The 27,887-nt window shown below is 53.7% G+C and overlaps 11 protein-coding genes across 11 annotated transcripts; 5 read left to right on the plus strand and 6 right to left on the minus strand.

Moving 5' to 3' along the window:
• Positions 1–424: 424 nt before the first annotated feature.
• On the minus strand, positions 425–1,512 carry PG998_005832 (uncharacterized protein; the record flags this gene model as incomplete). Its single annotated transcript, XM_066872650.1, has 3 exons — positions 425–1,031; positions 1,112–1,323; positions 1,438–1,512. 3 exons carry the CDS (start codon positions 1,510–1,512, stop codon positions 425–427), a joined length of 894 nt encoding a protein of 297 aa, XP_066732747.1.
• Positions 1,513–3,505: 1,993 nt separating this feature from the next.
• Positions 3,506–4,486, minus strand: PG998_005833 (uncharacterized protein; the record flags this gene model as incomplete). Its single annotated transcript, XM_066872651.1, has 1 exon — positions 3,506–4,486. The coding sequence occupies one exon, from the start codon at positions 4,484–4,486 to the stop codon at positions 3,506–3,508; it is 981 nt and encodes a 326-aa protein (XP_066732748.1).
• Positions 4,487–6,190: 1,704 nt separating this feature from the next.
• PG998_005834 (uncharacterized protein) lies at positions 6,191–7,493 on the plus strand (the record flags this gene model as incomplete). Its single annotated transcript, XM_066872652.1, has 6 exons — positions 6,191–6,209; positions 6,285–6,465; positions 6,540–6,631; positions 6,732–6,910; positions 6,962–7,082; positions 7,156–7,493. 6 exons carry the CDS (start codon positions 6,191–6,193, stop codon positions 7,491–7,493), a joined length of 930 nt encoding a protein of 309 aa, XP_066732749.1.
• A 443-nt stretch (positions 7,494–7,936) lies between these two features.
• Positions 7,937–10,219, minus strand: PG998_005835 (uncharacterized protein; the record flags this gene model as incomplete). Its single annotated transcript, XM_066872653.1, has 1 exon — positions 7,937–10,219. One exon carries the CDS (start codon positions 10,217–10,219, stop codon positions 7,937–7,939), a length of 2,283 nt encoding a protein of 760 aa, XP_066732750.1.
• A 706-nt stretch (positions 10,220–10,925) lies between these two features.
• PG998_005836 (peptidase M16 inactive domain-containing protein) lies at positions 10,926–11,573 on the minus strand (the record flags this gene model as incomplete). Its single annotated transcript, XM_066872654.1, has 1 exon — positions 10,926–11,573. The coding sequence occupies one exon, from the start codon at positions 11,571–11,573 to the stop codon at positions 10,926–10,928; it is 648 nt and encodes a 215-aa protein (XP_066732751.1).
• A 77-nt stretch (positions 11,574–11,650) lies between these two features.
• PG998_005837 (mitochondrial-processing peptidase subunit alpha) lies at positions 11,651–12,684 on the minus strand (the record flags this gene model as incomplete). The annotated part of the gene is made up of 2 exons (XM_066872655.1): positions 11,651–12,466; positions 12,547–12,684. 2 exons carry the CDS (start codon positions 12,682–12,684, stop codon positions 11,651–11,653), a joined length of 954 nt encoding a protein of 317 aa, XP_066732752.1.
• A 748-nt stretch (positions 12,685–13,432) lies between these two features.
• On the plus strand, positions 13,433–15,098 carry PG998_005838 (uncharacterized protein; the record flags this gene model as incomplete). Its single annotated transcript, XM_066872656.1, has 2 exons — positions 13,433–13,589; positions 13,654–15,098. 2 exons carry the CDS (start codon positions 13,433–13,435, stop codon positions 15,096–15,098), a joined length of 1,602 nt encoding a protein of 533 aa, XP_066732753.1.
• Positions 15,099–19,737: 4,639 nt separating this feature from the next.
• Positions 19,738–21,907, plus strand: PG998_005839 (uncharacterized protein; the record flags this gene model as incomplete). Its single annotated transcript, XM_066872657.1, has 3 exons — positions 19,738–21,451; positions 21,509–21,588; positions 21,677–21,907. The coding sequence occupies 3 exons, from the start codon at positions 19,738–19,740 to the stop codon at positions 21,905–21,907; spliced, it is 2,025 nt and encodes a 674-aa protein (XP_066732754.1).
• Positions 21,908–22,777: 870 nt separating this feature from the next.
• PG998_005840 (uncharacterized protein) lies at positions 22,778–24,140 on the minus strand (the record flags this gene model as incomplete). Its single annotated transcript, XM_066872658.1, is given in 3 exon segments — positions 22,778–22,872; positions 22,896–23,663; positions 23,675–24,140. The coding sequence occupies 3 exon segments, from the start codon at positions 24,138–24,140 to the stop codon at positions 22,778–22,780; spliced, it is 1,329 nt and encodes a 442-aa protein (XP_066732755.1).
• Positions 24,141–24,533: 393 nt separating this feature from the next.
• On the plus strand, positions 24,534–25,792 carry PG998_005841 (uncharacterized protein; the record flags this gene model as incomplete). The annotated part of the gene is made up of 2 exons (XM_066872659.1): positions 24,534–25,243; positions 25,300–25,792. The coding sequence occupies 2 exons, from the start codon at positions 24,534–24,536 to the stop codon at positions 25,790–25,792; spliced, it is 1,203 nt and encodes a 400-aa protein (XP_066732756.1).
• Positions 25,793–26,507: 715 nt separating this feature from the next.
• PG998_005842 (uncharacterized protein) lies at positions 26,508–27,506 on the plus strand (the record flags this gene model as incomplete). Its single annotated transcript, XM_066872660.1, has 2 exons — positions 26,508–26,712; positions 26,806–27,506. The coding sequence occupies 2 exons, from the start codon at positions 26,508–26,510 to the stop codon at positions 27,504–27,506; spliced, it is 906 nt and encodes a 301-aa protein (XP_066732757.1).
• Between the last annotated feature and the right edge of the window lie 381 nt (positions 27,507–27,887).

A 27,887-nucleotide genomic window follows, 5' to 3' on the forward strand; every position in this document is an offset into this window, starting at 1 on the left:
CCAAATACATATGACTTGCGGAAATGGCGTCATGAGGTCGGATCCACGTTATCCGTTTCTGGGGTTCGCACGTTCTCACAGCTATGATCGTCCTCAACGCATTACTTTGTTCATATCCTAGCTATCAAAACCAACCCCAGGTCCAAACATTACTTCTTGCCTCTCCGGCGGTCTTTGGCCCAGCTCGAATGTTTTCTAAAGCTCTGGTATCGTATTGTATTAATGCAATTGCCAAATCGCCAATCTTCTGTAGAAAGCAAGATCGCTGTACCTCTAATGGGTATTCAAACAACAAACATTTCGTATCTCATGTACAGAGCAAACAAACGTGACTTTGCTCATTTTGGTATTTCCCATGCGTCTGATCCATCTTGATCTTTTTGCTGGCTCGGCAGCCCCCAACGCCAGAAGGCGACTAGAGCCACTAGCCCCGTCTGCTCGCCTTTCTGGAGGGGCGATCATCGGCTCTGCGGCGGTCGTCTCTGCGGCGGCTGTCGCGGTCATCGGCTACGCCCATCTCGGGATCGACTGCACGCTCCCTCCTGCTGCCCCAGCCAAAGAAGCTGCCGCCGCCACTGCGCCGGTCATCGCGCACCCGAGCATCGCTGGGACGCGTGGGTTTAGCTGGCGCGACTCCCGACGACTGAGGGCGGTGGCTATCGGCAGTCATGCGCTCGTTGCGGCGAGGCTGCGACGAGACGTGATCCCGCTCACTTCTGTCAGATTCGCGCTGTTGGCGGTCGAAGGTATCGGGATCGCTGGGGTCGACGTCGGGAACCGGCAGGCCGGCCTTCTTCAAGTTCTTCTTGCCCTTTTCGCGCAGGTGGTCCTCGAGGAGGATGGCGTTGTTGGTGTTGGCGCGCACCATGGCGTCGAAGATGTCGCCAGCGAAGGGCACCAAGCCGACGATGAAGTCGACGATTACCCAGAAGTACATCATCATCAAGACGTTGGCCGGGAGGCCTCCCTCGACCTGCTTGCAGGTTCGCACGACCATCATCGCCAACATGGCGTCAACTACGTCGCCAGCTCTAAGTCTAGTAGTTAGCCGACTGAAGAACGGATGCCATATCGTGCGGATTACAATCCTTCCCCACGGACAAATACTTACATTGGCACAAGGCCGATGACACTGCCCCAGCCGAATTGGATGCCACATAATTTGAACAAGCTGGAATCAAGTCGATAGGCACGTCGCTTGACTTTCGTCAAGACCATAGCATCGTGCTCGGTGAGGCCAGGTGGTAGGGCCTTGCGGACTTTCTTCACCTTTTCTTTCTTGCCAACGATCCGCCTTGCTGGTACGCTCTCGAAGTAGGGATCCTGTCGCGTTGCTTTCAGTCAGCCAAGGCTCGACTCCAGGTATTCTTGGGTCGCGATAGGCGTTGCGACAGAGCCAAGAAGAACGGGTGGGTCAAGAGGATCAGGAATACTAACCTCACGGCCAAACTTGTTCTCGATGGTTTCGCCGAGGACCTTCTTCAGGATCGGCTTCAGTATGATGGCTGCCATTCCGGGCGATTATTGCGTGTGTAATTAAAAACTTGGTGTATTTGGTGGTATTTTCAAAGAGTTTGCGTTTGCGACCCAGGGGACTAATATGAACGAACAGCACTGGGCGGCCTCTTAGATCATTAGGTGCGAAACAGTTCCGGAACGCAGCAGGGAGGGGGGCTGGGTTGAGAATGGATGGCAGATGGCAGCGGCGATTTACACTCCAGGGAAGTGCGAGGGGGCTATCGGTCGTCTTAATAAGAAACCTTGGCACATCAAGCAGCAGCAGAATTGAGCAGTTAGTGTCTATGTTTCAATATCAGGTTTTCCCTTCGTGCCACTGGGCTTGCCAGCTCACTCAACATTTCCTGGAAGCTGGTTCATCACAGGCGCATTGAGCAGTGATGTCACTAGCATCTGCTTGTCATTTGCCGGGGCACCCCCTGCGAAACGGGCCATCTAGACGAAATGCGGGTTAGCGTTGCAGTGCTGATCGACAAGCAGAACCCTCAAGCTTTTGGTGGACTACTTGTATTGCCTCTTCGGCTTGATGAACGAACTACGAGAGGGCCAGAAAATTCCATCAAACGAAAACCGTGGACCTTGTCCCAGAAAAGTTCGCCGTTGATAATCGATCAAACGCTCACCGATTCGGTTGTTTCTCAGTGACGTGGCCGACAAATGAGCAGTTCGGCGTCCTGAGGGAGAGATAATATATTTCAGCTATAGATAGATGGCAGCACGAGCTTACGGCCATGATGTCATCCACGGTTGGGAGTCGCATTGGTCGCTTCGTCATCGCAGCAATCCCCTTGGCCGTCATAAGTAGTGTTGAGGCTCAGAAATTGCCAGTGATAAGCTGTGACTAGCTGCCAGCTACTTCATATTACGCAGTAGCTTGAGCTATACCACTACATCCCGCTTGCTAGCTATTCCAACCCAAGCCAGTATATATTGACCAGTTCTCTAAGCACCATCCCACGGTGGATTAGTTGCATTCTATTGCTAGCTGTCCAATCATGATTATTTGTAGATTAAATCCCCATTTTGCTCACATCTAGTCCCGTGCTTGATCAACTACTACTATAGGGGTTTTAGTAGTATACTCAGCGACAGGTCATGCCCCTGTCCAACTTAGTGGGTGTTTATTGCCATTATCTATGGACCCTGCTGTCCAACTCCCTTTACGATTTTCTGTATGTCCCGTGGCATTATACGTGTTAAACGAACACCGGGCAGCTCTCATTACGAGTACAAGACGCAGTTGTGAGGGGGCACATTTCTAGCCAGCAGCCAGCTACAATGCGATTTTCAAGGCTGACTTCGCCACAAAATACCCGCTAGTTGTGGCGTCGTATGCCACACAGCCATTCCTAGGGGCTTTCAATATGGAGAAAATGACTCGTTTCGGCTCCCTCTCGCCCCCTCTCGAGTACGACCAACTCAGTTCACAATAAGTTGCCGTTCTATCATCAAATAACAGGCCGAATGGTGTAGTGGTTATCACGTATCCTTCACATATAATCTGATTATATCGCGGATAAGGTCCTGGGTTCGACCCCCAGTTTGGTCATCCTTAGGGATCATTAAGATACGTCTCTTAAACCTGTTACTTTTGCTTTTTTGCTCTTTTTCTCAGTTGCGCTTCTATCCCATCCGCATGTCATTGTATTTTTAAGAACTGATGAAGGTCTTCTACAACAAGTCTCTCTGCATGGAAAACCTAAAGGATAGGTGTAATTTACAGCTATAGACACATGGGGTTGGGAGGTACAAAGTCAGACTAGTTATTATTTGCTACGTTGTCCCATGGCGGATCGTCATCCTTGTTGCTGGCCGGCCTGCGAACACCATGGTCACATAGCAAACGCACCCGCCAGCTCTCTCTATCAGCATGCTAAGCTGCAAGTATTGGTCGGTTGATATGATTCCTATGTTTGTTCTGCTGCCCAGCTCTCGGCAGTCTCATTATGCACATTGTTCAATGTCCCGGCCTACTCCAATAACTATTTTAACGTGAGAAGCTACCGTCCAGGCCACGGGCAAGGTGATACACTGTTCTCAGCATCGGCACCGCGACCCCTTTCTGCTTCGCCAGCTTGACCACGTTGCCCACAATCGCGTCCACCTCCAAGTTCTTCCCCGCCAGCGCATCCGCCAGCATGGAGGGCTGCACGCCGGGGGCCTTGCGCACCGACGCCCGCCCGATCTGGAACTCTATCCTCTCCTCGTTGACACGGTCGCCGTAGCCGTACGCCTCGGCCACCGAGGCGATCTCCCGCATCACGTCCCGGACGAAATCCAGCGCTTCCGGATCCGAGCTCATCAACTGCTGGTCGCGGCTCCGCGTCAAGGCGCAGATGGGGTTCCACGACGCGTTGACGAGCAGCTTCGTCCACCGCTCGGCCTGGACGTCGTCGTGCAGCTTCGCCGTCGCGCCCGCCGCGGTCAGCAGGTCCGCGAACGCCTTCGCGGCGTCCTTGGCCTGAGCGGGTGCGTCGTTGGCCGGGTACGTGCCCAGGTGCATCAGCTCGATCTCCTTGTGCTCCACCACGGCCGGCCGAACCTGCGTCGCGGGTGAGTAGACCACCGCGCTCACGAGCGGGTTGTCGGGAAACATGTTCGCGTACGGCTCTTCGACGCCCACGCCGTTGTGGATGAGCACGATGGCGGTGTTCGCCGATACCGCAGGCCGGATCAGCTCGGCGGTGGACGGCTGGGTGGGAATCGCCTTGGTGCAGACAATGACGTAGTCGAACAGCTCCCCGTCAGCCAGTGCAACGGCGTCATCTACCGTTTTGGCGATTGTCGGCTTTACGTTCAGGTCATTGCCCCAGATCGTCGAGTGGATCGTGAAGCCGTGTTTGGCTGCGTCTTCATAGTTCGAGCGGCATATTGCTGTGATGTTGGAGGCCGGGACCACCTGCGAGAGAAGATAGGTGTAGACTGAGCCTACACTCCCAGTTCCAAAAACAAGAATTCGAGGTGCCATGGTATGTGAGGTGACGTTGTTGCTTTAGGTAAACAATCCGTCTGTAGATATATTAGTATCCTGCTTGTGGTTCTATCAGTTCCACGACCGCGGGGTTTTCCAGAGATGGCGCCCCACCAACCACCAATACATCATGAAACTCCTTGACAGCGTCGCATCTACTTCATTCGACCAGATATTGCCCTGTATCACACATATGGTTGACCCGTTGCCAGCAACCCGATCGACAGCCACGGAACATCACACTGGCGGGTAGGGTCAAGAAATGAATCTGTATAGAATATATAAGCTGGTCCGCTGGTGTAGCTGAGACTGAACCGACAACAGGAGGAGAACGAATGGCAAGCGACAATATTTCCTCTCGTCCCAGCCCCTTGGAGCCACGCCAGGCACATTCTATGTCCACGTGGGATGGGCCACTGCGCGACTCATGACCATTCAACAGTTTTTGATCCGGGCACCCGCTGAGCATCAGCCAGATGTCGATCCCGGGATCTTCATGTCATCCCAATACCCCTTGCGGTCCTTCTTGCTCATCCACAGAACCCGGGGTAACTTAATCTCGCAGCTATGTAGATCAGTTCGTCGTCGGCGAATACCAACCTTGGACGATGCCGACATATTTGATGTTGATACCGAGTCCCAGGAATGCTGCTCAGCTCTAGTGGTAGGTGAACGAACACGCTGGTCATCCGAACACATCCAGTGACAATCCGAACTAGACGAGACCATCAGAGTTTGCGCTGCTAAGCATATAGTATCAGCAAAGTAGATCCCCTGGCACGGTGCATCTCAGCATCGTTAGATCCATATGGGCTATGACATGTGCCCAATAGACCGCCTTCTCTACTAGCCCCAAAGAGCAACGCCTCTAGCCAATCCCGAATAGCCTCTACTCCCGGGCCCTACCGACGAAACGTCCTTATACCCGAATATTGATCCTCCTGGAGCTAACATGGCAGACTACTGCAGCCACACACCAGACTCACAAATGGTACGACATACGGCGAATGGAACTGGCCTCGTGTGAGCGGAGACCCCGCATTCCCCCCCAGCTTTTGGATCTGACGTGACATCCGTCCATCCGTGTCGTCGTCTTGTTTCTGCGCGAGCCCCCTAGTTTTTGGCCTGGGTTTGCCAACTGCTTGCACTAACCGCCCTTTCGTCCTGGCCAACCCCCAGTCCCGCAACCATACTGAGCTTCATCTGCAGAACCAATGGACTCGCACGCACTCGCACCTGGAGGGGCGGAGGGAGAGGCTCTCAACGAAACGTGCATTCGCGCCCTGCTAGTTCCCACGAGGAATTGTCTCCGAGTGGACCATCTCACACCCAAAGGCCGCCGCTCCTCCCAGCCCCATGGATCCAGGAAACCAACGCCGACTGCTGCTAACTGTTGTTGTGAGAAGGCAAGTGAGGAGCGACTCATGCATCTCTGGGGAGGAGTATTGGCTGGCCATCTAGCGCAGGTTTCTATGAGCCCTACGAACATGGGGTCCCAGTCAGTCGGGGTCAGGTCCTCTTCATGGCATGTATATAGCATACTTACAAGCCTCCATAGTCCCATACGTTACTGACGGCTCATATCGAAATTTGTTTCAGCTTCATATTGCAATTTCACCTCAAATTCGGCCTTCGGATAGAGGACCTTGAGGCCCTGTACTTCTTCTCCTGGACACATCCACCTACACAGACTCCCGAAAAATGGCCACCAACGGTGAAAGTACGTTCTCCCCTTGGCTGCCTGTCCGCACTTGTTGCTGCTTCATGTGTCATTAACGCAGACATGCACACACAGATGGCTACGTAAGCCACGAATACCTGGACAAGGACGTCGAGAGGGGACCGGCGCTCAACAAGATCCGAACGGCGGGTGCCGTGTCACTATCGCCGGAGCTCTTCGAGAAGCTATACCTGCAACCTAGAGAATCAGCAGGGAAGAGTGGCATCCGGCATTACCTGGGCAACCCTACTCCTATGTGAGTGCTCAGTAGCCGACCGACGAGAGCAACATGTCATGGATATAGCCACTAACAACCGCGTCTCTGTAAAGTGGTCTAGTTGGGTTCTTGCTTTGTCTCACACCGCTGTCGAATATTCTCATGGGATGGCATGGCGCCGGCCCTTACCTTGGTCTTGCTGCCAGTACGTACTGTTATTCCCCACGAGCCCGGAACGCATATCGCCCTTAAAAGCCCGGAGAGGGATAGAAGTATGTACAGACGGCTAACTTGACGTGCAATAGTGGGCGCATACTTCTTCTTCGGTGGTGGTATGATGACAGTCTGCGGAGTCTTCGAGGTATGTGTATCATCTGGACCACACACCTGGTTCCCCAGACCCTCGCCTTCGTTCCAATATGCTAATATATCCGATAGCTCATTTGCGGTAACACATTTCCGGCCGTGGTCTTCACAAGCTTTGGTAAGTCATTCGAGAAATCCATCAGCCAGTCCGCCTCCTACATTGCTGTAGCCTGCATCTAACAAGGATAACCCAGGCGCTTTCTGGTTGACCTACGCCGTGACTTTGCAAGACGGAGTCTATGGAATCGTCAAAGGATACCCGAACCAGGCCGCTTTCATGAACGAATTCGGTAAGTAATTACTGAGCTTTACCTGTTCTTCCTACCTCTAAGAGGGAAATCCAAACTAACTCGAGACAAACAGCGTATATCCTCCTCTGGATGGGCTTTCTCTGCTTTCTTTACATGATCGCGGCGCTCCGGACCAACGCCGCCTTCGTCGTGCTCTTCCTCTGGCTCATGATGACCTTCGTCTGCCTCGCAGGCACCTTCTTCCAGACCTACAACGGCGCCGCCGCCCTCGCGGGCCGCCTGCAGATCGCGGGCGGCGCCTTCGCCTTCCTTGCCTGCATTGTGGGGTGGTGGATCCTGCTGAGCCTGCTGCTCGCCGCCGTCGACTTCCCCGTCCAGATCCCCCTCGGCGACCTGACGTCCATCGTGCCTGGCTACAAGAGCCGGCATACCGACTCTTCCATGGTCTAATCATATCTGAGAACCAAATTGACCTTGCCGGACCTCGGCCCCTCTGGCTGGCTCTTTTGTACTTTTCGGGTAGGGCTAACGAAACTTGTTCGAGGGAAAGAGAGAGAGAAAGAAAAGGATGAAGTCGCATTTGGGAGATCTTATTTATGTCCGCGTGTAGGAAGGGGGTGTTTAGGTTTCCGAGGAAGAATTGCTACCAACTAGCAGCGACGAGCGGTTTGATTCTTGCTTTCTTCTGCTTCCAAGGAGATATGAAGCCGAGAAGACACCACCGACAGCGAGATATCCTGTGAAAGTACATGTACCATAACACAAAATATAGTATGAAACACGTGTTCAAGGGGTCCGGCATTTGAAGCCGGAAAACCCAAGTCTAAAATAACCAACTCCTTGATAATAACAGCTGTCATAGTCATACACTTTCGACAGATGCGCGAATCCGCCTACCTGTCGGTTTCGAGCAACGAGTCCATGTCAACATCTTGTCTGTTCTGACCCCTTCTCCTTGGCCAGACCTTTCTCTGTCGTACAAGAGGAGTTGCCCAGGCCGCTTTTTCAAAGCTGCCCTCCTCCAACCCTGTCCCCCCCATCTCGTCGTTCGCCGGCCACCGGAACGTGACCGGCATCCGCGCGCCCAGGGCCTTCATCTCACTCGCCTCCAGCAACCCGTTTCTGTACGTGAGCTCGCCGTTGTTGCCGTCCAAAGCTATGTCGTGGCCGATGGCACCGCCTTCACGATGACCGACCCCGATATCAACATTGTTGTTCGCAAGTGGCCGGTGTCGGCAGGAGGCGGGTACAACACCTTCCGTGTCGGCGGTGTGCCGAGGAGTCGTACCGAAAGGGGTACCACGCTCGATTAAGTGACCGCAGAAGATCAGCGGCAGAATGCTGTCCTTCCAGACGGGCCGGGTGTAGCGGTGTCGCCAGCTCGTTGCGACGGTCCACGCAGTCAGGAGGGCGGTGATGCCGGTGAGAAAGACTGGCAATAGCAACCATTCCCCGCGAAAGGAGACACATATACTGGTCTGCAATGTCATCCCTAGCACCTCGCCCGACGGAAGCGTGCTGCTTGCCTCGTCAATGCCCCTGACGTTTCCAGACGGGATTTTCGGGTTTGGTGAGTCGAAGGCCGCAGCCCCGTATTGAAACCGAAATCTGTTCGTCATGGCATTGGCAAATGCATCGAACCAGCGCTCTGTTATGGTGAATGACATATCGCCATTATTGCAAAGTTGCCGTAGGACTCCCCCAACCCCAGCACTCTCGAGAATTCCGTGTCCGCCAGAGCCAGAGCCAGAGTTTGGACCGGAGTCTCTATGGTATTGTAACCCAGAGGGACTAACTAAGAGACGTCCATTGAACACATCCTCTTTGAATAGCTTACTGACTGCCTGGGCAAACCTGGCGTTTTGGCGGTAGATGCACTTCTCCGGAGCTGCGATGCTTTGTTTTATAGGGTGGTAAGAGCCAGGCCCGCCGTAGTCAGTGTAGTCCCACAGGTCCAAGTCAGTCATTCCTCCGGGGCGAGAAGACATGTTTTGTGATATGTTTGTCATGAGGCCGTCTTCTGCCGGGCATGGATATTTGACTGCGGTATAATGGTACCTTGCGTTGAGTAAACCATCCGCGTGCCCATAGGGGGGTTCCCCAGTCTCGTTGCTAGGATGATTGTCTCTAGAGACAGCTACCCGCATGACGTCTGATCGAATTTCGCTTTCAGAAAGCCGGTTGTCGTCGATGGAAGCGACATATGTCCTCAGGCATGGGTATAGACTACATACTGCAGCAATGACTCTGCTGTCGTTTCCTTTGGCACTTGCAAGGAAGGTAGAGTTAACGTAAGCCCATCTAGATATTTCCCTAAAGTCTGGCGTGAACAGGTTTCCGAGCCATGCGAGGTCTCTGGTCCCTTTGATGATGGCACCATGGGAGCCTCCTATGCGCGTAATATTGTAATCCTTGGGGGCATTTTGCAAGCCTATGGTGCCTTGATCCGTAAATACCGCGAGGGGAGAAACGTCTATGCATTTGCTGCACATTCCGACCGTGGAATGCGTTCTGTTCTTCGTACCTTTCAGATCATCGCTAGAGAACTTGCAGTTTCCCGTGGCACAGGTTGCTCTTATTTGGTTTTCTATCCCACTAGTGGCCGTCACGGCGGATAGTATAGCGGCGACGAGATCTTGAGCAGGTACACCGTCGTTAGATCCATGATTATCGATGACGAAGCCCCCTTGACGAGGAACGTAGTGGGCAAAGGGAAGCGAGGCGTTTGTGCCAGCGAGAGCGAAGAGACGCTCCTCCGTGCGACTGGCCTGCTGAACAAATGGGCCAATGAGAAACGATGCGAGCAAGACGACGATGGCCGCGAGAGCCACCGCGTCTCCCCGTACTATAGTAGGGAGCAGGCGCAACGCGCCAAGCGCACCACGACTGCCAGCTTCAAACTGCTGCAAGTCAGAGAGAGGGCGGGGACCTTGTTCCCTGTACCAGCCCCATTTTCTTTGGGATATGATCTGGGAAGAAGTGACGACCAGTGCAGCGCGAAGGACGGTAGAGAGGATGGCTAGGAGGGCGTTGAAGCTAATATAGTCGCCCCAGTCAGGAACTGGCTTGCCGTCTTGCAGCTTCAGTATGACTGCAATAGAAGTAATGAGACCAGAGGCAAGAAAAACGAAGAACATTTCCCGTACCCAAACGCGAAAAACGTGGTAGCGCTGCATCTTGATGTTCTGTCTTATATCGTATGGCTTTATAGGGCGTCGTAGTGACCATTAGGTGCGTATAGGAACCCTGGGCCAACGAAGGACCATAAACCGACTACCCCTCTCCGGGACCCGGGGGCAGACGAAACAAGATAACTTGTTATAGCGGATAGTCTATGGTTGCTTTGTTTACGCAGTGCATATTGACCTGCCGTGTTGGGTTCTCGTTACACAACAGCGCTATTTATAGCCTAGATTGCACATATAGCCCGTCCCTGATAGAATGGCCAATAACCGTGCCTCGGGTGTTAGTCAACCCCGAGTATATTCGCACTCTTCAGCGCCGCCGCGTCTGGGACTGCTTTTGGCGATGCTTTCTCACAGGCCTGGTGTTTGGGCCATCATTCAAGAGTTGGAAGTCGTTCACATTATTAAACAACTTGTCTATGATACAAATGATGTACATCTGGTTTGAGATATTGCACAGCTTCTTCTCCCAACGCCAGAGGGGGCCAATCAGTCGTTCCACCCCAGATGCAATGTTGTCGTTATCGCTCTTAGGCCAGCCTCGCCAAAGGCGAACAACATCAATAAGTATATGTCATGTGATTCCGCAATCTTTGTAGTATACCACCCATATGTCATATCCATTACGATCCTTCATTGTTTGGTCGGTGGGTAAAATCAGGGGAGAATATTGAATCACCTCCTGCCAAGGCCCCACCTATAAATCCTTTCCTGAATCTCTTCCCACGTCATCCTCTTGGAGGTGGTAGCGGGATCGTAGATATCCTGCAGGACGACAGTCGGGGGAGCCGCTGCCCTTGCCAGCATTCACGACCCCACCGCCAAGAACGTCGCTCGCGACGCGGCGGAGGTCTTCCACCGTCAAACTCTCGATCTTATGGCACATCTCCTGCACGGGGATCTTGCGGCCGTGCACCTGGACTTGCCTGCCGAGGTCCTCAAGCTCCACCATGCGGCTCTCGAGGTTCATCAGGAGACTCGACCGCAGCTGGTTCTTGGCGCGCTGCACCTCCTGATGGCCCAGCGCCTGGAAGCCGGTTGTGAGGGTCAGCCCGCGCAGCTGCTGGCACATGACGTCGAGCATGGACTGCGTCTTGCCGGGAAGACACATGGCCTGAATGCCAAAGAGGCCAGAGTCGGTGTAAGAGTGGTTAAAGGCCAGGCACTGCTCGACCCAGCCGTATTGGTTAAGGACGTTGGTGTAGAGCCTCGAGTACATGCCCTTTCCGGGTCCGCCGGCCGAGAAGGAACCGCCGCCGCCCAGGAGCGTGTTCAGGGTGGCCAAGGCATAGATATCGTCAGAGGCAATAGGCAGGCCCTCGAAGGCGAGGAAAAGGGACGTCATGAGGGGCTGCATCGGGTTCGTGGGACCTGTTGGGCTTGGGAGAGACACGAACCCGCCTGTGTAGCGGGCGGGAGCACTTAGTTCGTCTGCTGTCGGCAGTACGGGGTGTTGCCCGACGGAGATTTAATCGGGTCATTCCAAAGAGGCAATACCGATGAAGATACAGACCATGGTTTTGACGTAGAAGACTCCGTGCTGCTCGCTGAAGCCGCAGAGCCTAAAGATGTTTCCGAACCGCTCCGCGACAGTGGTGTTCGTGCTTCCATTTCGCCAAAGTACTGAGTGGCCAGCTGAACAGCCTCCTGGTGCGGGACGCCGGCAAAAGCGACTACAGTCCTTTCCGGTCGATAGAAGGCATCTCTGTAAGATTCAACAACCTCCTTGTTGATATCACCCAACCGTTCTGCGGGGCATAGAAGCGGGTTTCCTAGGGTGTTGTCCTTGAAAGCCGCTAGGTGGACCAGTTCGGGGAGGATGAGCTCGGGTTTCTTCCAGATCTCCTCAATCTCGTACTGGGCCGTCGCCAGCTCCCCCTCCATCTCCTCGTCGGTGATTCGCGGGTGCCGTATCGTCTCGGCCAGTAGTTCGGTGGCCAAAGGTACGGCGGAGTTGAAGGTGGCGGCCTGGTACATCATCGATTCGCGCGACGAGACGCACTGGATGTTCCCTCCCAGAGACTCGACGCCTTCTTGCATATCTTCGACGCTTCTTTTTGTTGTCGACTTGAAGGCGAGGCGGTCCACCAAGTGACTAACCCCGCTCAGGTAGCCATTCTCGAATCGCGAGCCAGCCTCGATGTAGACACCGACACCCGAGAAGGAGCCAGGAAGGGCCTCAGATGCCACCCGCACACCATTCGGTAGGGTTGTTATCTGATCCAAGTCGGTGGTTTCCTGCGTACGCAACGTTAGTAAGCTGCATGTATAGATCCTGTACAGCTGCGCATGTGCGCGCATGTCGCATGCGGGCGTACCTTGGCCGGGGGCACTGTGACTGATGCCAGCGCCCTGAATTGTGACCGCGCCGTCCATGACTGAGATGCTCTGCTGGCTGCAGCCAGCGAAGAGGAGAGTCCTCTTCCGAGCGATCTAGAACCATGCGCCCGGAACATCTTGGTTTTCGGGGTAGGTGGTGTGGGCTGTGATGCTAATCTACTGAAAATGACGAGGCTCAGTCAAGCTCAATTGATTGACAGCTACGCCACCAGTCGCCGCGAAAATTGGTATCGGCCTTATCGCTAACGCCGACAGCGCCGAACCGCCGAAACCGAATGGACCCATCAAGCGCCGGATGGAAAGAGAAGGAAAACCCCGAGTTTGGATCTCTTTCTCTCTCAAGACCCTGACGTGTCCAATACGGTGATTATCGTCATCATCCTCGTCAAAAACATAGTCAGCCTCGCCTGTCAAATGCCTCAAGATTGTCAGGCGCCTGGTGCTGGGTTCCTGTGCAGATTGGCCTGGTGGGGCCTGTCACGGGCTCAAGGACCAACAACCGGGTACTTTAGGAGAAACAATGGGTGCGCTTCGGAGCCGGTCCAAGATAACGCTTGAAGGGATGTCTGGTAGCGGTTCTGACTACGAGACGCCATGGCTAAGTAATTAGAGGATCTTCCATTTTTCGCAGGTAGCCACCCGGCTAGGCAATGGGCAAGTAAGCAATAAGGGGAGTTCCACGAAATAGCCCCGACCCGTCCCGTTATCGTGACAGCGCCCCCTTGCGATGACTGTTACCCATCAGTTTGACATCATAATCCCGCAGCTTCCGTAAACTCGGGGTTCAAATATCCTATACAATGACCCTCCTGCTAGGTTTCTCACATAGGTGCTCTCATCAGATCTGGAACCCTTGATATAGCAATGTTGACACAATCGAGCACCTGTGCCGCTTCGCTGAGACGGGCTCTCCCTAGCCGCTCCTTGCCCCTTCTGAACCCACTTGCAGCCAAGTTGAGCCCACAATGTTCGGGTATACTTGTGCGCCGAGCAAGTACAGTGACCGAGGGGAAAACAACAAGTATGTCTTTAGAACACCGCGGAATACCGTACTCCTCGGGAGCCACACTGACCAACTGCCGCAGACAAAAAGGAGAGAGTTGTCATCCTTGGGAGCGGGTGGGCTGGCTATGGCTTTGCGCGAACCCTGGACCCGAACAAATTCGAAAGGGTCATGATCAGCCCCCGATCCTATTTCGTTTTCACCCCTTTGCTAGCCGGCACGGCTGTAGGAACTTTGGAGTTCCGCGCCACCCTGGAGTCTGTCAGGAGGCTCGACCTCGATCACTTTCACCAGGGATGGGCTGATGATATAGACTTCAACCGCAAAGTCATTCGCGTCGAGGCCAACGTCTCGGATGACTTGGCTTCGAAAGCAAAACAGATAACGAGTAGGACGTCATCGTCATCAAATTCACCAAGCAGCGGCAGCAAACAAGGGGAATTCTTCGATGTCCCATACGACAAGCTGGTAATCGCCTGTGGTTCCTACAGCCAGACGTTTGGTATCGACGGCGTACGCGAGCACGCCTTCTTCCTTCGTGACGTGGGCGATGCTCGTAAAATCCGGTTGAAGGTTCTCCAGTTGTTCGAGAAAGCGGCGCTGCCCACTACGTCCGACGAGGAACGGAATAAACTACTGCATTTCGCCATCGTGGGCGGCGGGCCAACTGGGATAGAATTCGCGGCGGAGCTGCATGACCTGATTCGAGACGACCTATCCAAACTCTACCCGGGACTCATGGAATTCGTCGCCGTTACTGTCTACGACGTGGCCCCGAAAGTCCTGCCCATGTTCGACCAGAGTCTGGCGACGTATGCGATGAACCATTTCAAGAGGGAGGGTATTCATGTCAAGACACAGCATCACTTGACCAGGATACGGCCTGACGAAGACTGCGAAGGCTGTATGAAGCTGAACATCAAAGAATACGGAGATGAAGAAGTCAACGCAGGAATTGTTGTTTGGTCGACAGGGCTAATGCAGAATCCCCTTATCGAGAAGGTGTCGGGTAAAGTTTTCGGTTGCCCGCCCATAGCCGGAGGTGAATCACTGAGCGGCCAGATTAAATTGCAGAGGGACCCAAAGACTGGCTCCATACTGACGGACCATCACTTGCGTGTTAACGTCGTCCCTGAAGAGACACCAGTGGAGAAGGACAACGACTTCCCCCATCCCAGTGCCATGTCTGATGTCTACGCCATTGGCGATTGCGCGGCTCTACCCGACCAAGTGCTACCGGCAACCGCCCAGGTCGCCAGTCAGAAGGCCGTATACCTGGCCAAAGGATTCAATAAGGGGAGTGTGGGCGAGAAGGAGTTCAAATTCAAGAACTGGGGAACCATGACTTATCTGGGCAACTGGAAGGCCATCCACCAGAGCAGCGCGGACGATCTGAAAGGTTGGACCGCGTGGGTGCTTTGGCGGACGGCGTACCTGACCAAGAGCATGAGTATTCGCAACAAGATTATGGTGCCGATATACTGGTGCATTACTTGGCTGTTTGGGAGAGACATCTCGAGATTCTAAGATTATCTCTGCGAAGAAAGACATCTGCGTGACACTGTTGTATAGAGTAATACATGTAGATATAGAAATAGAGCGTAGCATATAGAGCAAGCAGAATGGAGAGGAAAATAATAGGCTCCTTTTTCAATATAGTTTCTGGCCAATCAGCCGACCATGCCCGTCGCGGTGTCGCCGACCCTTTGCCGCCTGAATCCATCTGTCGCCGAGTCAGTGAGCGCCTTTTGAGAGACTATGAGACTCTACATTAAGTTACGTATCAATTGCTTTCGACCAATAACCAGTGTGATCTGTTATACATCTTTCGATGGCCTGAACCATTGTATGTATGTTAATTCCAAATACGGAAACGATTTCAAAGACGATGTTTTACATCGATCACTTTCCCCAGGTAGCGGCTGTGGGATGGATTTTGTGAGTGTACACTGCCATAAAGATTGGCGAGTTCTCTCTGTGGACTACGCAGTGTCTGCGCGCCAGATTGAACCCTTACATATGCTATAGTATAATTCAATCAGTTGCCTCATGACGCTATGCAGTACCTGGAGTAGCTTGGCGAATATCCCTTCATCGAAGTGCAAGTAGCATGGAGGGCTGTGGGAGAGACATCAACGATCTATCACCAATAGGACAGAGAGATCATATATGAAGATATCAAATACTTGTACAAAGGGCCGACTAGAATATAATCACTATTTTCTTGTTCTTCGGATTTATGCTGAGTTGTTTTACTAGACATCTGGCAAGTTGGATGCTAAGGAGAGCATCCTCGGCTTGCTACGATCATGCCAGTGGCAAACGGTTATTTACAGGCTACAAACAAACATTATGTCCTATTACTATCATGAAGATGGAAAGAAAACCTGCTGTTAATGAGCGTGCCACTAGATATCTAAGTATCCTATCCCTCCGTCCGTCTAGGGCTGATGTCAGATGAACGGTTGCACTTCAGGTGGTTTGTATTCAACCGGTAAGCTAGAGTGAATTTCCTCTCCTCGTAAGGCAGGTTAGTATATAAAGTGTGGCACTCTTACAGGTTATAAAATAAAGACTGCATACACCCGTCACCGTTGGGTTTGACCGGGATTTATATGCTGGGAGCGATGGGCAGATACACGAGGAGGGACAACAGCCAATAGGTAGCCTACGACTGATGAGCAAGATCGAAACACGCTGACAATACTAAGCAATAATGTCCGAAACCAGACGGTCAGATGCCATCAGAAATGACCAATATCTCACATTAAAGTGGTGGGCTGCCTGTCAACCGATAGGATATGAAATTTAGCGAGGTTGTGCAAACGGGGATGCGATAGCCTGTCAGGGTAGTAATGCCATCCTGGCGGGAGCCCTCATCTGTAGATGGGAGCACCCGCCCGCGCGTGTGTGGAAAGCTTTCCGTACTCTCATCAGTGACTTTCGTATAGGCCTCAATATACATTAAGTACCTTGCACACTTGGCCATAAAGGGGAGTCCCGTACCACGGCCCAACGACCTCCTGCAGGCGGGGTAGGCGTTCAACAGCCCTCGAGACTTCGTATGATATTACGCGAATGCAGCACACCTGTCGAGACGACCTCCCCGGGGAGGGCGCTTAATAGGAGTGGGCAGGAGAGGAGACAAGGTGCATCGGGCGAGTGCCGCAGACGGCCGAAACAGGGAAAGCTCAAGCGTGCGGAAACTGGCCCCTGTGAGTTATCAATCTGGGGAATGGACAGCGGCTGAGCTACCTATGGTTATGTATAAGTTATAACGATAAGCGAGAAGCGCGTAGGCACTGCATTGTAAAGCTGCTCATTATATAGTAGAGATTTAAACCCGGGTTATCATGGTCGGAAGTTCAAAAGAGAGAAGGAAAAAAAAGGGGGGGAATGAAGATATTTGTATACAAAAGTCGAAATTGGTTATTAATGGTTTGATATGTGATGTTGGTTGCTTTTTCTCTCGTCCCGGGGCTGATGCATGTCATCTCGCTGTACTCCGTAAGGTGAGTTAAATGAGCCAGGGTCCAAGGCATACGGCTGATAGACGGCAGTCAAAGCATTACCTATTCGTGGTCCAAAGAGGCAATGATCTCGTATTGAGTTGAGGCTCTCTTTAGCTGGCGAGATGGAGAGACGCTATTCGTTCAGGTAAGTGGCATCACGGCGGCGGCTCTGCAACCAGGTGACATTGGGGACATGCTTATTGCCGAGATAATTCCAAGGTCAAGAAGCTCGATGTCCGAGTCACGGCGCAGAAAGGCTATCGGATCCTGTCCAAAGTGAGAATGCCTCTCCATGCACCATGTCGCTCCTCCGATGGATTTGTAATGGCGCGGACGCTAGGTCAGCTTTTCATGCCCTGCCTGCCTGCAGTTGCCGCGCTACGCTACGGACGGGGCGGTTTTGTCATGATGCGGCGACTTGTATGCGTAGCGGGATCGATGTGCCTTGGAAAGATGTCTCTGACCTATTCGCAGACGGACCGGTAACTTGTACGTTATGGGACTGGTAGGTCACGTAGCTGTGACGGCTTCGTACTATCTGCGGCCCGTTTTCGTCTTTCTGGTCTGGTCCTTCTTTTTGTTGATTCTTTTTTAGTAAGTGGCCAGGACGAATCAGGCCTTGGCGATATTGCATTCATATTGCATCGACAAGGACCATTTATCTGCAAGGGTCGAGGGTCCCGGCCGAGGAAGACCTTGTCCGACGAAGGCAAGTGAAATTTGGACAGGGAAGGAGGAATTTGCGACGAGTCAAGACGAGTCAAGACAAGTCAAGGCAAGTCAAGGATTGTTCTCTCGCTCGGCGATCCTGACTCCTGGGATCTAGGCTCTTTCATCATCCTGCAACGGCATTGGGACGGGATGCTGATGGGTGGTGGTAGTAGTGCTTCTACTACGTACAACTACAGCACCTGGGGCCTCTCGTAGTACTTACAGTAGTAGGACACACGTACTTTACCCTGCTATAGCTGCTACTCATCACGCACCAGGCCCCAGGTAAACAGAATGCTTTGGGTTTGAAACAAGAGGGCAACCCCCAATTCAATCCAATACAATGTATTGTCAGGAGGCTTCGGCGTGAAGTGCATCATCCATCCACCATGGGAAAAAGAGCGGCTAGACGAGGTGGAGACTTTCTTTTCCATGCCCTCCATGTTACACAACTACAAGCATCCATGCATGCATCAAGGCATAGGCTTAGGCAGGCCGCCAATGTCAATGTATGTGTGTATTTCGCGTATGTACCCAGCAAGACACGGACGAGTACTGGCACACGTCCGCTTTCCTGAGCGTGTCCTGCGTGGCCTGCGTGGCCTGCGTGTCCAGCGGCCTGTCCTGCACGTATTCCTCTGCCAAGCCCACCACTAGAGCAAGTACCAGCATGAGGTAGACTCTGGGTTCGAGTGTCTTCAGCGCTCTCTGCCCCGAAAAAGGCGAGCCAGCGGGTCCAGCCAGTGCCAGCGATGGAAAGCAGTCAGCGCCGCCAGCCCAGTCCGGGGGGTCCTGAGGTCCTCCCCCCCCCAATTGTCCACTCTATCCATCCATTCACATCTGTCCGTCTGACTTCCTGACAAACCCCATTCATTTCTCGACTCTCCCTCTCTGCGAATGCAGATATCCCGGACTCAACTCGAGTCGCTTGTCCCCTCGAGCATTACAACACCCCTCCAATATACTTCAGCTGAGCCAACCAACTGTTCGCCGTGAGAGTTGCCCGCCAAAGCCAAAAATCCATTCCATCCATTCCGACAAATCGGTGCTTATTCAACACCACCCCCGACCGAACCAAGTGACTTGCCACCGACCAGTCAGTCTTGGACAACCTGCGACACTGGCTCATCATCAACCCAATCCGCTGCCCTTTCTCCGTGTCGCCTCACTGTTCAGGCCATCAAGCCCAAATCTTCTTCTCTTCTCTCTCTATCGATCAGGTTGCCGCACAGCCAGCGATAATATACGGATACGGCTCGCAGTCCGGCTCGCATGCTAAATTCGCATCCGTTGCCTGTCCATATACGACTCTAGGACATTAATCCAACTTTGATTAACTTCAAATACTGCCGACGATCTGTTGACTTGGACTGATTAGTTGTACATGTCCTGTCCCGCCCGTCGCCCCGTCCTCGAAATCACGGAGTTTCGCATACCCATCGGCCGGAGTTGAAACTACCCATTATCCTCACATCTGCTTGTCGCCTCTTTCCCGACTAGTAGCGGCCTTGTCTCAGCGGTTCCTTTTACTGGGAGGCTATTTGGCTTGTTTCCATCTTTGAGTCTGTTATATACTATCTTGGTCACTTGGAGCGTATGACCCTTCTTTAGGTACGCTGATTCTTCGTGTGTTAACCTTTCCAACCCCTAGCCCCTGACTGTTCGTCAAAATATAGCAGACGCGCAGTTTCCATACTTCGAAATACCCACTTGCGCCTCAAGAGTCAAGACGCAGTTTCATCTGAACTCTACCTGACCGTTATTGATGTTTATCTGCCCAGACCTGATCTAATCGCTATCGAAAGCTTTTTTTTTCTTTAAAAAAAAGCCTACGTAAAACGACTGCTACCTCGTCCGATTGAGAAGTTCATGGGCCTTCATCTGTCGCTTACAAGCCCGACGACGACAACTTTGCCTACCGACCTTGGTCGCAGAGAGGGAGCATGGCAGGCTACGGCAGGCCCCTAAGCTTTTCGGAGAGACGAGGGAGTATACTGAACGAAGACTTGTCTTTGAATACGACGCAAGGTCCAATTGTCAACCACAGAATGGATAAGATGGCACAACCCCGGCCCAGAGGACCGCCGACTCCCAGTATGAGTACGCCCGCCCCGGATTTCGATCAGCAGTTAACGGGTTCTCCTCCGCCCCCGCCAACTCCGGCCGCTTCTCCTGGACCAACCCACGCCCAGCCCGACTGGAGCGATGCTGCCGAAGACGAGGATTACTTCCTTGCTCATGTGCGCAAGCACTTTCAAAACTGCTCTGGCCCCCAAAGAAACAGGCTGCTTGCCGACCTTTTGAATATGTGCACAACACAACAGTTGAGCTTTGCGCATCAGTTTGTGAGCCCTCTTCTGAAGAAGGACCCTTTCACGAGTTTGCCGGATGAGCTCTGTTTAAGGATTCTCTCCTTTATTGATGACCCCCAAGTGTTGGCACGCGCTTCGCAAGTCTCCAGGAGGTGGCGGGATCTCCTCAGCGATGATGTGACTTGGAGAAATCTCTGCGTCAAACACGATTATGGGCGCAGGTTGTCCGAAGTTTACTACGGCGTTCCATCTTACGCAGCGAGTCGACCGAGCGCCGTCCCTTTGACAGACCCCGAACACTCCAACCACAGTTTCCCTGGAGCCCTTCCTACATCAGCACCCTCCCAGATAACGTCGCGTAGCTTCGACGGATCCGAAGCACCCGAGTCAATATCCAGGATGCGACCTAAACTAAGATCCTACAAATCGCATTTCAAACAGCGTTATCTCGTTGAATCCGCATGGCGAACGGGAGGTCGGAACACGACGCGGACCATCACCCAAGATGGCCGCGTCGTGACCAGTCTTCACTTGACCCCCAAGTACATCGTGGTGGCTCTGGATAATGCCCGGATACACATCTTTGACCGCGAGGGGAACGCGCTACGGACACTTCAAGGCCACGTAATGGGCGTTTGGGCAATGGTGCCCTGGGAGGATATTCTTGTCAGTGGTGGATGCGACCGGGACGTGCGCGTGTGGGATATGGCCACTGGTTCTTGCTTACACACGCTCCGTGGCCACACGTCTACTGTGCGCTGCCTCAAAATGTCCGACGCCAATACCGCTATATCAGGGTCGAGGGATACTACCCTTCGAGTCTGGGATATCCGGCAGGGTGTGTGTCGCAATGTACTCGTTGGCCATCAAGCAAGTGTGCGATGTCTTGAGATCAAAGGCGATATCGTTGTATCTGGCAGCTACGATGCTACCGCCAAGATCTGGAGTATTTCGGAAGGCAGGTGTTTGCATACCCTGAGCGGGCACTTCAGCCAGATCTACGCCATCGCATTTGATGGCCAGCGTGTCGTCACGGGCAGTCTGGACACCAGCGTGCGGGTTTGGGATGCTCACACAGGTGATGCAATTGCTGTTCTACAGGGCCATACTAGTCTTGTCGGCCAACTGCAGCTAAGGGGCAACACGCTGGTGACGGGAGGTTCAGATGGATCCGTGAGGGTCTGGTCTCTGGAGAAGATGTGCCCGATACATCGGCTTGCAGCGCATGATAATAGTGTCACAAGTCTTCAGTTTGATGATACTCGCGTTGTGAGCGGTGGAAGCGACGGCCGGGTCAAGGTCTGGGATGTCAAGACGGGCCATCTCGTGCGTGAGCTTATCACTGGTATGTCTATTAATATGTGCGGTAGCTCGGTCCCGGCTCACACTGACTTCTCTTCAGCTGAATCCGTGTGGCGCGTGGTCTTCGAGGACGAGAAATGCGTGGCGGTTGCCAATCGAGGCAGCCGAGTGATGATGGAGGTATGCATCTTTGCTATTGTTATTATTGCCGCCTTCATGACGGACGATTTCGTTTTCCCTAGCCTCGCCCCATTCTAATATGTCACAGGTATGGTCATTTTCTCCACCCGAAGACGCCTTTGCCGAGAGGCCACTCTCGCTACCGCAAAGGCTCGACGAGCAAACAGCTCGCCCGCTTGGCGTCGACTACAGGAAGTCGACTTTAGGTCTGCCTACGTCGGAGCCGGTGGAAGACTTGGGCAGCGAGGACGTTGACATGCGGGATGCGGGACCTTCTACCGCCCCATCCCACAACACGACGTTCTTCCACGATGATTAGACCGTTTGTCTCGGTATATTGGCCAGCTGTCCGGGAAGAGAATGACCCGGCACATTTGTGTTCTGGATCATCAATCTCACGGTGTCGGTAGGTTTTGCATGGATAGGCGTTGGGAATGTAAATTGGCATTTGTTGGTACCCCACACACTTAGCATCATCATTTCCCGTGTTGCGGGATGAGGGCAGGCACCATTGCTATTTGAGCGTATAGGGAAATTAGAATTCGGCCTGGACAGGGAAATTTTGATGGGCATTCTCTAGGAGGGATTTCATGGGGTTTTTTTACATTAGGTGCCTTTCAACAACCATATTTGGGCTGGGAGAAGAGAGGTTCATGTGCATACGTTTAGAACGGGCTTGCGATGGAATATTCGCAAATCTATAATGGGGGAGGACATATATCATGCGTCTAAAGCAAAGAGATGCCGAGTATCAATCAACCACCAAGCGTAACCGTACCAAACGAAGCCCCCCGATCCCTTGATGAACCCCTTTTTTTGTACACGCTTGACGGTTGCTTGTCTAGTTCTTCATATCGGCCTTAGAAACAAACTTCAATTGCGATCTAGCATGAACATAATACGCATTTAAAGATGGGACAAGTACAACGCCTTGACGGTAAGCGAGCCTGTCACGTGTCGACGGAAATGTGAATAGAATACGCTCGACGCAGTTCCTTTGATGGGTAAGTATGGTCACCAGAGAGCCTGGCAATGCTATTTATTGTGCATGGAGTGCAAACAGAAGCCGTGAAGTGAGTTTTTGGACGAGCAGATTACACACCCAACACCGTCCACTGATTTCCCCTTTTAACATAGTCATGTAACAAACGGGGCTCTCCTCTTCAGTCGAGCTCGGCTTGATCGTCTGTTATCTATGGTCGGCAGTAGTAGAAGGAGGGGAGGCCAGCTTGTCCCACTCATCTCGGATCACCTTCTTGAACAAAATATCCCATCCCCCTCTCCCTGTCTTCCAACTTCTTGGTCACCTTTCTCCTGCTGCCTCTCGCTATACATTCGATTCAACCCGTCCACGGCAAGTTTGCTGTGGCTAGCGGCAGCCTTGAGCAGTAACGCCTCGCGCGCCGGGTCGTCGCGTCGAAGTGCGTGGACCGCGTACAGCGCCGTGGCGTCCTTGTCGTCGAGCTCCTCGGCCGCGAATTTCCAGGCCGCGTGGGCCTTTTTTTCGTTACCTATTGCCGCGTAGCAGTGGCCCATCTCCACTATGCACGGTGTTTCCCAGTCGAAGGATAGCGCCGGGGCGGAGCCGGAGCTGTTTCGGGACTTTGCCGCCGGACCGCTACCGCCCAATGCCGCCTCAAAGTACTTGAGGGCTTCACGGTAGTTTTCGGGCGACGGCTTGGGTCTCTCTTTGTTGGACGCGGCGATTATCAGGCCCTTGAGGGTGAAGGCATTAGCTCGAAGTAAGGCTTCTTCCTCCGCTTCAACCCCGGTCTTCGCTTTTGAGGAAGTACGATATCCCGTCAGAGACTTGACGAGCCTCTCGAACCGTTCGACGCTGGGCGCCCAATGTGGCTCGTTCATCTTCCGGCTCATAAGCGCTAAGCGCGCGACCGTCACCACGCTAAGGGCGTAATCAACCTTACACAGCGCGTGCAATATATGCAGCGCCAGGTTGTAGACGGGGCCCGGCGGGCCCTGGACCAGCATCCCCGCGATGCTGTGCAGGGTGGCGTACAGAGCGGGCATCTTATCCGCAAAGTCGTCGTCGCGCCAGGACATGTCCGACGTTGGGACTTTGTCATACTTTTCGCCGCGCTGGACGAGCGACCAAAACACTCCGCGGGGCCACCCCCAGGCAGGGCAAGAGCAGGCGCATTGCTATCCTGGGCCGGGTTCTGGCTCATCAAGGTGAGCACCACGTACGCGTGCAGCTGGGCATGGCACTGCCTCGCCGTCATCCCGGATAGATATGCTGGCGTTGCCGGGTGCGCGAGCATGTCTTTCAGCATCTTCTCGGACGGTATGTCTTCCTCGGTGAAGTGTGGGATGTCGAGGGAGGCGGCGGTCCTGCGGCGTGGGATGGCGATGCGCCTACTCTTGTCCTGCCTGGGCGCTGCTGTAGAGGAGAGGGAACGGATAGATTCCGATGATGATATGACATGGCGTTGTATGGAGGGTATACTTGTCTCAGGAGATCTTAATTGTTGTAGACATCTTGTGAGCCCAGCTGGCCTCAAGGCGTACGGCCTCCTGAATGATGGCACCTTCATGATGTTGGTAATAAAACTCAACCCCGCCACTCTTTCCGATTACACAATAGTTGCAACGCTCCTGTAGTGAGTCAGCTATCAAAGCCTTGATACAATCATGCACTTCCACTTACAAGAGACCCTCATCCAAAGCCGTCAATCTTCTTCCTCATATCACTGTCGCATTGTTGAGTAAAGCGTTAGCATCCATGTATGCGATTAAGCGATTGGCTCCCCACCTGCCACCGTTCAATGCGCGCTATCTTATCCTGTGCGGACCCACTAAAACTTTTGAAAAAGTAGAGTGGGAATCAATCCGTCGACTTTCGGAAGATGATTGAGTTGCTCAACCAACTACATTCGAAGTTATAGATCATTGCGATTGCGATTCCATTGCGACTCGGATCTGCAAGTATGGCCCCCGTCACACGAAGGCGCGCAAAAGTCGCACAAGGAGTTGCCGACTCAACCCAGACGTCTCCCGAACCGAGCATATTATCGCCCGTGACCGAGACCAACACTACTATCGACATGCCTGCTGCTGCCGGCAGCCTGAGGAGGAAAGACGGCGAATCTCCAGCAGAGACCCCTACGAAAGCTACCTCCAAGGGTAACAAAAAGAAGACTGCCCCAAAAGGCGAGAAGCTGGCTGTGCGCGTTCGCGATGAGGAGCACGAGGACGGCTCCCACCACGTCAGTGTGGAAGCACACACGTTAGACGCAGAACACTCACTTGCCGACTCGCAAGACCACGAGCAGGATTCCGACGACGCAGTGGAGGAGCACGGATCATCGGCACCCATCACGCCGTCCGCCATGCTTTCGAAGCAATTGGAAGAGGAAGCGAGCCAGAAGCTGAAGCGCGACCGCAAAGACCTCAAGTCGGCAAAGGAGGCGGCCTCCCCTGCGCCCAAGGCCAAGGGATCTCACGTCGTGTTCGGCGACGATGATGATGTGGATACCTATGTTGCTGCGGCAGCCGAGAAGGAGGCCGCCAATGCGAAGGAGGGTGGTGAAGACGAGGAAGAGAGCGACGATGACGAAGCTCCCGAGGCTGTTTCCACGTCAGCTGCGACCAAGGCAGCGAAGAAGACGGAACGCGAGGCTGCCGATGCCGCGGAGAAGTATGTATTCTTCCTTACAAGCTACCAATGGCCTACGAATTCTAATAAAACTACAGGCAAGCCGCAGATTTGAAGCGCAAACGCCAGGACAGGGACAAAATGATGAAACAGCAAGCCGAAAAGAGACGGCGCACGCAATTAGCCAGGAGGGAAAAGAGAGGTGCAGCGGACAGTGACGAGGAGGATTTCGAGGCTGAGAAGGCCGCGCGCCGTCCTTTGACTGCCCAGCAGAAACTGGATCGGCACAACCTCCCAGATGAGCTGCCGGCGGAGTTCCTGACGGATTCGGACAGTGAGGATGATGGGAAGCGGAAACCCAAGAAGATCAAGTTTGAGGACGCCGTGCAATCGCTGAGCCTAGAGGGTCGCCGCCCCCAAGATGAGGTCATGGGATCTACAGTTTACAGAGTGCTGGCGGATCAGGGCGATAAGAGCCAGGCGCCACGCATGAACCACAACGCCAGGAGGATGAAGGAGCAGCTTCTGCGCCGAGGTCGTGCAGCCGGGCCTACAGGGAAGAGCAAAGGGTTCCTGAAGAATAAGAAGTAAACGAGATGTAAAGTCAAATAGACGCTTGGTGTACTTTAAGTAGAGTGACATATTGGAGAGAAGTCTCCTGGCAGGTTAAGTAGGCCTATGAAAGGGTTCAATGCCCAGGGGTAGTATCGTACCCGATTCATACCAACACTTGGCCCCCGGTCTGTACCCATCTGCGAGACATTCGCCCGCTATTTATTATAGAGTTGAATATCTATGAGATTTCAGCATTGCGAACTGCATACCCTCGTTGTGTCTTTGAGGATGCTTGCTTCAGCGTCTTGTTCTCAGTGCAAGACGGGTTCTGGTTGGGTTGGCGTGGTTCCACTTGGCGGTAAACCCGTAAACCACCCCCCGGCCAAGGTGGGAACCTCAATTGAGACAAACCATTGTCAACATCAACAATTCGATATCGCCACCTCCGCCAGCAACCAGCAACCCTCAGTCGGTGAACGGAATACTGTAGAACGAAAGCATCGCCGTGAATGCCAGTCGCGAATCGATCGCCACTTCCGTCCACAACTGCTTACCCGCCTGCGACAATCGTCAGCACCGACTGTCCTGTTGGACTTCCACCCCACCCACATACGAGCGCAGAACTGCAATCCAACACTGTCCTTGGCTGAACAGTACCACCACACAAGCTTCGTGTGGCGGTATGAATGGTGTAAACGGCTCCAACACAGGTATGCAGGGAGGACCAGGAGGGGCTGCGGGCGCTGCCGCCATGGCAGTCGGACCTACGCCCGCCGGCCACCAGGCCGAGCTGAATATCATCTATGCCATGGTCGAGGACCTGTCGAAACAACTCACCGAGAACCGACGTGTCACAGAGGATATCGTGTCTGGGCTGGGTAGGGTGCGGAACCGGGCTCGAGAGCGTCAATTCACCAACGACGAAGTGCTCCAAGAGGCAGCAGAAGAGATACTATGTTAGTAGTCCACCGTTTTGTGTGAAGAACAGTCTGTTGTGCGGTTCTCTTCTATAAGCGAATTTCTAACATGGGGAAATTGTAATCAAACAGCGCAAGAGTCTAACCTCGACACCATCATTTCCGTTCTGACCGAGGCCCTCGACCGTGCCAAGACGAGCCGCGACCAAAACTACCAGCTCCTCACCGCGTACGCCCGTGTGCTCTCGACGCTGCTGCAACACTTCCACGCCTATAAACAAAAGCACGTGGCCGACGTATCGGCGTGGCACCACTCGTACCGAGCGCAGCTGGCTGAGGCCCGGGCCGAGAACTCGAGGTTGCGCGAACAGATCTGGGAGATGCAGGAGCATGCGGGGCGGGCCAACGCCATGCTGCGGGCGTTCCGCAAACAGTACGACGAGTCCGAGGCCCGGGCGGAGCGCCGCGTCGAGGCGCACGCCCGGCGGCAGGAGGTCCGGTTCTGGAAGCGGCTCGCCATGCCCGACGTCGCGGACGACGACCTCGACGCCTGGAGCGACGATGACGACCTCGTCGATCCCGTCGAGAAGGAGCGCCTGCGCGAGGTCGAGCGCAAGCAGGCCGAGCAGGCCGCGGCGGGGCTTGGTAGTTCGAGCAGCCAGCAGGGCGAAGACAGCGAGGGCGAGGATGGCGGCATCCCGGGCCATCACCCGGGTGGCATGGGTGGCCTTGGAGGCGTGGCGATGGAGCGCGAGCTGAGCGGCGGCATTACGATGCCTACGCCGCCGCCGAGACCGGCTAGCACAGGCAGCACAGGAGGGCGCATTGGCTGAGCCTGAGGCAAGCTGGGACCTCTTAAACTAGGGCTCAGGGTGGTACGATAGCACTGATTTTCTCAGAGGTTTCACTCGCCATCCAGCATGCCTAATGCTATATCATGATACCCCCCTTTCATACCTTCTTTGAATTGACGACATGATTTGCCAGTACTTGATGATATCAGCGTCAACTACGACACACTTCTCAGTAGAGCTAGGTGGTCCTTCCCCATGGCTACCTCTTTACGATAATCGTCCTTGCCCACGCTTTCGTTGCCAACTGCTGCGGTTCCATTACGAGACAGGCCGACGGCCACGGCGTAGGTCAGGTGGCGCAACGGTCTTTCAGTAGGCACTGTAATGGTCAATGGGTCAGTAGCATCGCACGTTCTGGGT

The sequence above is a fragment of the Apiospora kogelbergensis genome, assembly GCF_038363985.1.
Source record: "Apiospora kogelbergensis strain CBS 113332 chromosome Unknown utg000003l_segment0_segment0, whole genome shotgun sequence".
Classification (NCBI taxonomy): Eukaryota; Fungi; Ascomycota; class Sordariomycetes; order Amphisphaeriales; family Apiosporaceae; genus Apiospora; species Apiospora kogelbergensis.